Source organism: Oncorhynchus gorbuscha, linkage group LG22 (assembly GCF_021184085.1).
Source record: "Oncorhynchus gorbuscha isolate QuinsamMale2020 ecotype Even-year linkage group LG22, OgorEven_v1.0, whole genome shotgun sequence".
In the NCBI taxonomy this organism is placed as follows: Eukaryota; Metazoa; Chordata; class Actinopteri; order Salmoniformes; family Salmonidae; genus Oncorhynchus; species Oncorhynchus gorbuscha.
Window position 1 is genome coordinate 7,043,442 of NC_060194.1, and position 10,604 is coordinate 7,054,045.

Below are 10,604 nucleotides of genomic sequence, written 5' to 3' on the forward strand. Positions count from 1 at the left end.
CTCTAGGAGGGAGAAATCATCTCGATCGAATTTCAAAGCTTTATTACTAAGTGATATCACAATCAATCACAAATCACTACTCGGCCCAGCCATAGTGGATTCTCCAGAGTGGTGACCTCGTATTATACAGGTCACTTTGAGAGAGTCAGGAGTATGAAAATCGAAGGATGAGGAGGTTAAACAAATACAGGGAAGAAAGAGGAAATAAGAGGATCAATAGACCTCGTTGTCACCTGTCAATCTGTATGATGGTTGAGAGAAGTCATCAAAACACACCAAATGCTTGCAAAAGGTTGTCTTCTTGTTGTTTACTGGAATGCACCTCCAGTTTACAGTTGTGTCAATTACTTTGAATAGAAGCTCAAGCATGGGAGCTTGGGCCCCCGTGTGGCGCAGCGGTCTAAGGCACGACATCTCAGTGCTTGAGGTGTCACTACAAACACCCTGGTTTGATTCCAGGCTGTATCACAACCAGCCGTGATTGGGAATCCCATAGGGTGGCGCACAATTGGCCCAGCCTTGGCCAGTGTAGGCCATCATTGTAAATACGAATTTATTCTTAACTGACTTGCCTAGTTAAATAAGGGTAAAAACTATCAGGGTTGGGTAGGTTACTTTCTAAATGCAATCCATTACAGTTACTAGTTACCTGTCCAACATTGTAATGGAATGTAACCGAAGTGAAATGGCTAGCTAGTTAGCGGGGTGTGCGCTAATAGCGTTTCAAACGTCACTTGCTCTGAGACTTGGAGTGGTTGTTCCCCTTGCTCTGCATGGGTAATGCTGCTTCGAGGGTGGCTGTTGTCGTTGTGTTCCTGGTTCGAGCCCAGGTAGGAGGGAGGAGAGGTACGGAAGCTATACTGTTACACTGGCAATACTAAAGTGCCTATAAGAACATCCAATAGTCAAAGGTATATGAAATACAAATGGTATAGAGAGAAATAGTCCTATAATTCCTATAATAACTACAACCTAAAACTTATTACCTGGGAATATTGAAGACTGATGTTAAAAGGAACCACCAGCTTTCATATGTTCTCATGTTCTGAGCAAGGAACTTAAACGTTAGCTTTCTTACATGGCACATATTGAAGTTTTACTTTCTTCTCCAACACTTAGTTTTTGCATTATTTAAACCAAATTGAACATGTTTCATGATTTGAGGCGAAATTGATTTTATTGATGTATTATATTAAGTTCAAATAAGTGTTCATTCAGTATTGTTGTAATTCCATGCCTTCATTTCCCAAAAATATAGACTCTTAGCTTTCATTTTACACCAAATTCTATATGCTCCTATAGATATAGGATTTGAAGGCAGTTTGCTACTTAAGGAAAATAACCCTGCTGTAACATAAAATGTTAATTATTACGTGGATTACAGTTAATGGACATTTTTCTAGGGGTTGATACATTTTTGTCAAGGCAAATCAAGTCTAATTTCAAAGTGAAATTAAAAACTTTAGAAGCCTTTAAAAAAAACAGGCTACGTTTCCTGCTGAGCAGGAACATTCTCAGCAACAAAAGTGATCAAATTAAGATCCTACATCTGTATGAACTTCATGTTTGTGCTCATGCATCCTTTTACATGGAAATTGTCATGCCCTGATCTGTTTCACCTGTCCTTGTGATTGTCTCCACCTCCTCCAGGTGTCACTTTTCCCCCAGTGTATTTATCCCTGTGTTTCCTGTCTCTCTGTGCCAGTTTGTCTTGTATGTTTCCAAGTCAGCCAGCAGTTTTCCCGTTCTCCTGCTTTGCCTTCGCCTTTTTCTAGTCCTCACGGTTTTGACCCTTGCCTGTTTCTGGACTTGCCTGCCTGACCATTCTGCCTGCCTTGAGCACAAGCCTGTCTACCACTCTGTACCTCCTGGACTCTGCTCTGGTTTTGACCTTTTTGCCTGTCCACGACATTTCTCTTGCCTATCCCTTTGATTAATAAACATTGTAAGACTCCAACCATCTACCTCCTGTGTCTGCATTTGGGTCTCGCCTTGTGCCTTGATAGAAATGACCAAAAGAGACATTGGTTTCAGCATGACTCCCTGTCAAAATAAAGGTTAAATAAAATCTATTAGTGATTTTGGAACTAACATACAAAGAACATTGTAGATTAGAGGTCCTGTACCCACAGGCTTAACACATTAGTTCAATTCAGATTGAGAAGAATTTACTGTAGGCCCAATACCAAATCAAACATGCTTTAGAAGCATTGTTTTTGACTGAAACCTAAAAGCCGGGCACAGCTTTCGATTGGATAGCATCCCAAGTGTACATCTCTCTACCTACGCATTTGCTTTCCATGTACATGTACCATTTAAGTCTCCCCTTGCTGCTATAACTCAAATCTGGCAATTTGATGGGCTTCTTAAGGCAGCAAGAACACTGACTAGCTGTCTTCACATTCAACAAGAGCCAAGACAAAAAGCCCATCTAAGGGTCCAGGTTGATTCTTTTATGTTAGATCCAATGCTCTGTGTGCAAAGAGGCAACATAAACTCTACTCCAACTGAACTCTCCACAGACCCTAGCGAGGCTCATTATTACTTAACATGTGTTTGCCTGGGAAGAGTTCCACGCACTAACACACAAAGAACATCAGTGTAGATTAGAGATCCTGTATCCACAGGCTCAACACATGAGTTAAATTCAGATTGAGAATTAACTGTAGGCCCATTACTAAATTTTAAAAAACGCTATAGACGCAAATTAAGTATATATCGTTTTTGACAGAAACCCGAAAGCCGGACACAGCTTTTGATTGAACAGCGTTCCAAATGTACAGCTCTCTACCTACGCACTTGCCCTTCATGTACATGTACCATTTAAAAGTCTCCCCTTGATGCTATAACTCAAATGTACCCCCCCCCCCCCCCGTCATAAAACTGGTGTGCTCAAACGGGAACTTGTTGTCCTTACAGCATCTCATTCACCGCCCATGGTGTATACTGTTTTTGATCACTGGAGCAAACATGCTCACTGCTGCTATGGGAGCACACATGCTAATATTTAATTCACTTTGTTGAGATGGGCTGCTATGGAAGGAAAGCCTCTCCCCGTATTAATTTCACACTCCACATCCACAAACAGATGAAATATTCAAAAGGCGTAACATCTCTCCACTGATTTTGTGCGTGGTCGGCTACATACAACAAATGGGTATTTTGACTGTAAACAGCAAATTCGTAGTGGCAAATTCAGAGTGCTTAGGCCTACTGTATGACTATCTCGCTGTCTAGCTTGCGTGTGAGTGAGCCTTCCTTTTCCTCTACACACAATTGCAAGATCGAGCGATGTTATGTTTGACGCTTGTTGAACTGCTTTAATCAACTCAAGCCGACCCCAATTCAACGTTCTCCTTCAGGCTATTTGCATCTGCGCATATGCTTCCATTCATAATTATGAGTATTTACTGTATGCTCTACAGAGAAGAGATAAAGCGTGCGCCGATATGGAGATGCTCTTCCGTAGTTATACGTGTGGAAATGATTGGATATTAGTGTGTTCTTCTGCAGCCATGCATACCTAGTGAGCTATTTCTGTAGGATGTTAAAGGTTTTCTGAGCTATTACGTAATTGCAGCTACGTTCCAATACCATGCGACTCTGAAAATAGCACAAGTGCACAACATCACTGTTATAGGGGTTAGTCATAAAGAAGATGACAGAGTGGGTCAGTGAGTCACATGTCCATTGCATGGGTGACTAGGAGGCCAGAGCTTATGTCACTAGCTAAACTCATGGACAAGACCCAAGGACACAGTTGGACATTGCACTCAAATCCACAAAATTTTTTGACTGACATACACTGATGTTGAAAAAATACATATCCTAATGGAAACCAATACTTCATGAATTGGATTAATTTGAAGGACAAAAAGTAAATAAATAGACAAAACAAAAGTAACGGAAACCAACAGGCAACTGCCAATTCAAGAACCAAATTCCAATGAAATCTCTTGGAATCCACCATACTGACAACGAGGCATCGACCCCGACAACCTTAAAACCCATAATACCCTTCAACTAGTCGAACGTGCCCCCGTCCTCAGAGGACAGACATTAGTTAACAACCCAGTGACGTGTAAGTGAAGTTGTTGGTTGGTGGGGAAAAGTAGCTGATCATCAGCCTATGGAAATCTCTGTGAGACCAGCTCGGGAGGCTGCCGCTGCATTGATTTAGACGCTGGCACCATAATTGATGAGCGATAACACTGGCTGGCGTCCAAGAGAAGCACATTTTACTCAGGGAAGGAAAGGCAGGCGGGGAACGTGGCGGAATTTGGAGAGAAATATATAAAGGAGCTGGTAGAGTCTAAATGAAGTTACCTTGGTTTAGGTTTTCTTTAAGTATGGTACATGGGATAACTTCGACATGGAACATACCATTACAACCAATCACAAATTATTGGCATAAAAAAACATATTCAATATATCAGATTGACAATTCAGAAATACACACACTTCAATTCAAAGTGGTCCTTCTGTAGCTCAGTTGGTAGAGCATGGCGCTTGTAACGCCAGCTTAGTGGGTTCAATCCCCGGGACCAACCATACGTAGAATGTATGCACACATGACTGTAAGTCGCTTTGGATAAAAGCGTCTGCTAAATGGCTTTTTTTTTTTTTTTTGTAGGACCCTGCATAAAGCAGAAATAAATCCAGGGACATTTATCTCTCCCTGGGATTTGACTAGTTTGGCATAACCCAACACAGAGGATAATGCCCGTTCATGTGCTAGTCGGAACTAGGAAACTCTGCTAAACTACAGTAGTTGGCCAAAGCACGAGTAGAAATACAACCAGTTAGCAAGTCGACTAACCCATGAACTCAGCACAAACCGCGGACCTGGTTTGCCAACCCTCCTGATGTACAGTACCAGTCAAAAGTTTGGACACACCTACTCATTCAAGTGTTTGTCTTTATTTTTACTATTATTGTAACAGACATCAAAACTATGAAATAACAAATATGGAATCATGTAGTAACCAAAAAAGTGATAAATCAAAAAAGCCCCCCTTTGCCTTGATGACAGCTTTGCACACTCTTGGTTGAAGTGAAGCTGGTTGAGAGACTGCTTGTCTGTGGATATTTTGTCTCAAATTTCAAGCAGCTGAAGAAAAAACTGCCCAGACAACAGGTAGAGCTAGTTCAAATTCTATTCAACAGTCTGGCTTGTAAGGACATTTTACATGATTTTGCACTCCAATATTTTAGGCTGTATATACCAACTACATTGTGTATTACAGTCTTCTTGATCAGACAAAGCTAAAGGCAACTTGCCTACATGTATCTTTGGCCTGTCATTTTGCACGTGTCCAATGACACACACAATTGACTGGTATTGATTGGCTAGAGAGAAAGCTTCAGGATATTAGAGGATGTGTTCTTTCCTCTTTAAATTGCCAGAGATATTGGCTTTCCCCTACAGGAAGGAAATGTATAGACTGACTCTAACGTTTTTTACACTGAGCATGTTGTAATGTTTGGCACCTATTTTGAACATATATGAAAACAGTCAGTATATAACCTCCCCATCAGTGTAATGTCAAAGACACTGATAACTAGCTCCTAGCTGTGGTACTTTGTGTACTTTGTGAGAAGCAAAATACAGTATGCAGGTGTTTTATTTAGGATGAATCCTTTATGTCATATTGAGCTGTGTCATGGGCTTTGGTCAAGCAACCCGACATAATGAAATACTCAACTAGCGGGTGTGACAACGCAGCAAAAGGTACTTGACAATAGCGACGGGAATGCAGCTGCAATGACGTGTGACACATATGGGTGACACGTGGAGGACCGAAAATGCATGGGGCGTCCCTGCTTTCCTTTGTGGGGAAAGCTATACCAAGGAACGGTCTCTGTGTGTGTGTGTTGTGTGTATGTTCTCATTAGTCTGTTTTCCTAGAATAAATCCAATGCGTGACTCAACCACAGCACAATACAGTGGTGTGATACAAAACAGGCCGTACCCGAATAGTATGAACATAAATGGTAACTTTGTATCCAAACAATCGATCTACTCTATCCATTTTCAATTGTGGCAACAGAGGCGATTTAGCAACAAAAAAAATATATATTTTTAAGCCTATCACAGTTAAAACCTGCAATGAAAATAACAGATTTTTGTATACGCCATGTCATTGGCAAAATAAAGCTGCGCTTCATCTTATTATACAATGTAATATTCATATTCAAACATAATCGCATTTTTGGCAGTTCATCGTGGCTTGCAAACACCCACATTCTTTGGAAACATCTAGGCTGCTAGTCTGATTAATCAGGCTGTAAAACGCAATTCATTGGTAAATACAACCTGAAACTAATGCCTGCAAAATTATGTAAATGTTCCTTACAAGCCAGAATACAATTATATCTAAACTTATTCTACCGGTTGTCTGGGCGGTATATCCTTCAAGCTGTTCGAAATTTGAGACAACATTTCCACAGGAAAGTATTGTTTACCTGACTTTCTGTAGAGCCTGTAGGTATATGGTTCAGTGACATCTGCTGATGGCTTTTTAAATGAATTGGATTGATTGATTGAGTTCAGCACCAAGGTAAAAGTGTGTTTTATATTGGATATTTGTTTTTCTCTTGTCAATTTCTATTGAACCAAGCATGCCATGACATTTTATTTATTTAAATAGGTAAGTCAATTCAGAACAAATTCTTATTTACAATGACAACCTACCCCAGCGTAACCCTAACGACACTGGGCCAATTGTGACTGCCCTATGGGACTCCCAATTACAGCCGGCTGTGATACAGCCTGGAATTGAACCAGGGTCTGTAGTAACACCTCTAGCACTGAGATGCAGTGTCTTAGTGCGCTGCACCACTCGGGAGACTGACATTGAAAATGATATATTCGGACTCCTTTTTTGTGTGAATTTCATTATTCGTTTTTTTTATTCTGATTTACATAAAATATATATATATTTTAAACCACCCAACAAAAAATGTTTTGATTGTTCGCCATCCTCCCTTGATTCAGAATATACAATATTCAGTGTCATGGTAGGCTTGGTTCAATAGCCATTGACGAGAGAAAAAAACGAAGATCCAATATAAAATTCACTTTACCTAGGTGCCAAACATATACAGTGCCTTGCAAAAGTATTCAAGCCCCTTGGATTTCTTCACATTGTATTGTGTTACCAAGTGGGATAAAATTTGATTTAATTGTCTTTTTTTGTCAGCAATCTACACAACATGCTATTTTCAAGTCATGTCATAGATTGTCAAGCAGATTTAAGTCAAAACTATAACTTTACCACTCAAGTACATTCACTATCTTCTTGGTAAGCAATTCCAATGTAGATTTAGCCTTCTGTTGTAGGTTATTGTCCTGCTGAAAGGTGAATTCCTCTCCTAGTCTCAGGTGTAAAGCAGACTAGGATTTTGCCTGTGTTTAGCTCCATCCCATTTCTTTTTATCCTGAAAAAATCCCCAGTATTTGCCGATGCTTGAATATACGGCTGCAGTTATTCAGTGTGGTGTTGTGTTGGATTTGCCCCCAAACATAAGACTTTGCATTTAGGCCAAAAAGTGTATTCCTTTTTTGCAGTAATATTTTAGTGCTCAAAGATGCATGTTTAAGAATATTTTTGATTTAGTATACTTGTGTTCTTCTTTTCACTCTGTCATTTAGGTCATCATTGTTGAGTCAGTAGAATGTTCTTGATCCGTTTTCTCCCATCAAAGCTTTTAAACTTTGTAGCTGTTTTAAAATCCCAGATGGTCTCATGGTGACATCCCTGAGCAGTTTTCTTCCTGTCCTGCTGCTCAGTTCAGCAGGATGACTGTGTCTTTGATGTGTCTGTGTGGTTTAATACATCATCCACAGCATAAGTATTAACTTGACCATGCTTAAAGAGATAGTTATTGTTACCTACCTACCAATCAATGCCCTTCTTTATGAGGCTTTTGAAACTTTCCCTCATCTTAGTAGTTGAATCTGTGCTTGAAATGGAATACTTGACAAAGGGGACGTTAACCTTTTATTTAACTTGACAAGTCAGTTCAGAACAAATTCTTATTTACAATGACGGCCTACTCCAGCCAATCACGGCCACATGTGATGCAGCCTGAATTTGAACCAGTGACGCCTCTTGCACTGAGATGCAGTGCCTTAGACTGCTGCGCCACTTCGGGAGGCAAACTTACAGATGTAATGTATGGATGGGTGGGGGACAGAGGAAAAATGAAAGTAAAAAAATTATGTCAAATGCTATTATTTCACAGAATGAGCCCATGTAACTTATGTGATTTCTTAAGCTACATTTGACACTTTCGCCAAATTAGGCTTGTGGAAAACGTACGCAAATGACTATATTTGTTAGATTTTTTTAAATCATATATATATATATATATATATATATATATATATATATATATATATATATATATATATATATATATATATATATATGCTATATAAAAAACATATATGAAACCACGTCCACTTTGACATGAAAGTATGTTGTGTAGATTGTTAACAAAAAATGACAATTGCATAAATTTGAATCGCACATTGAAACGCAATAAAATGTGAAGAAATCCAAGGGGTCTGAATACTTTTGCAAGGCCCTGTACCTACCGGACCCCTAAAAAGTCGGGTAAAAAAAACAATTCCTGTGGATATTTTGCCTCAAATTCCGAGTACAGATTTTTATATTTACTCAACATTCTGTCTTGTGAGGAATATTTACACGATGTTGCAGTCATTCGTTTCAGGCTGTATATACCAATTAATGGTGTATTAGAACCCGATTAATCGGAATGGGGCTACATGTAAAATAAAAGTTCAAGCAAAAGTGTAGTATATTAAAATGATTTGACATACATACCTTCAACAGCTAATACCACGGGAAGCACAAAGCTGCATATCCACAGCAAGTAATCCATTGTCATAAACTAGGATCTTGCAACATTAATAAAGGATTTGCCTGGACCCTTCAGATGGTGCCACACAATACACAGCACCTAAACCACCCGAGACGCAGAACCTTTTACAAAGCTCTTTATTCTCATGTCTTGAATTAATACAACAAATAAAAACCATCCCATTCCACTAGCCTACATCCAATCGCCGAAAGTAGTCATTTTTGTTATTCATTCAAATCATCGGCCAAATCCACGGAGAAACAGCAAAGCTATGGGGCAATACAATGCGCTTTCTCTCCGCCTTTCTCGCGCTTTATCGATGCCAAATTGTAGTCCAAAAGCGCATCTATACACTCGCACATTGCTCCAAAAATACTGCAAATCTTCTTCTTCTTTTTTCTTCGAAAAACTCAGTAATCCACTTCGCTGACTCCGACGTAGCTGTTGCTCCTCAAGGAGTGTTCGTTGGAATGGCAATTGGGACTGCCGAGACAGAGGGGGGCTGGGGCGTGCGGGTGAAGGGGTAAGAAGAGGGGGGTTGTCGGCTGCGGAGCAGCTGCCCTGCTCTGCGAGTCACACCCCCTCCCGAGACGCAGAGAGAATGTCGTGAACTTTGGGGACCAGCATCAGAGACAAGAGAAAGGCCTCTGGGTTCTGTTCATTCAAATCCTAACCTGTCTGAATCAATCCATTTTCGATACAAAACGAACTGTGGATAGATGACGAATGTCGATATCTACGCCTCGTTTTGAAATGGATAGATAGCGCCTCCCGCGGGTTATTGAGTGTCCAATCATATTTTATTTGTCACATGCTTTGTAAACAACAGGTGTAGACTAACAGTGGAATGCTTACTTACGGGTCCTTTTCCAACAATGCAGAGTTGATTAAAGATAAACATGAAAAATAAATCGAAATTGTGACAATAGGAATAAATATACAGTGAATAATGAATAATAATGAATAATAATGAGTAAAATAACATGGCTATATACAGGGAGTACCCGTACAGAGTCCATGTTCTGGGGTATGAGGTAATTAATTAATTAGGTGTATATGTACATATAGGTAGGAGTAAACTGACTAGGCAACAACATAGTAGACAGTAGCAGCAGCGTATGTGGTGAGTGTGAAAGTGCGTGTGGCATCAGTATGCATGTGGGAGCATATTATGTTTGTGTGGTGTGTGTATTTGTGTTTTGGGGTGTCAGTGTAAGTATGTTTGAGTGTGCGGGTAGAGTCCAGTGTGAGGACATAGAGTCAGTGCAAGAGAGTTAGTGGAAACATTGGTCAGTGCAAGTCGTCCGGGTAGCCATTGATGAGCTATTTAGCAGTTTTCTTGGCTTGGGGGTAGAAGCTGTTCAGGGTCTTGTTGGTTCCAGACTTGATGCAGTGGTACTGCTTGCCGTGTGGTAGCAGAAAGAATAGTTTATGACTTGGGTGGCTGCAGTCTTGACAATTTCTCGGGCCTTCCTCTGACACCGCCTGGTATAGAGGTCCTAGATGGCAGGGCCATACACACCGCCCTCTGTACCATCTTGTGGTCGGGTGCCTTGCAGTTGCCGTACCAGGCGACGCGATGCAGCCAGTCAAGATGCTCTCAATGGTGCAACTGTAGAACTTTTTGAGGATCTCGGGGGCCATGCCAAATCCTTTCAGCCTCCTGAGGGGGAAGAGGTGCTGTCGTACCCTCTTCACAACTGTGTGGGTGTGTG

At 40.5% G+C, this 10,604-nt stretch overlaps 1 protein-coding gene across 1 annotated transcript in view; it reads right to left on the reverse strand.

Annotated features, from left to right (window-relative positions):
- ephb3a (eph receptor B3a) overlaps positions 1-9,557 on the reverse strand; it is a 43,053-nt gene extending 33,496 nt beyond the window's left edge. Inside the window, exon 1 of the mRNA XM_046322201.1 lies at positions 8,853-9,557. Within this exon, the coding sequence (XP_046178157.1) occupies positions 8,853-8,916 (64 nt within the window). The 5' untranslated portion in view covers positions 8,917-9,557. The remainder of the gene's footprint in view (positions 1-8,852) is intronic.
- Positions 9,558-10,604: the final 1,047 nt, after the last annotated feature.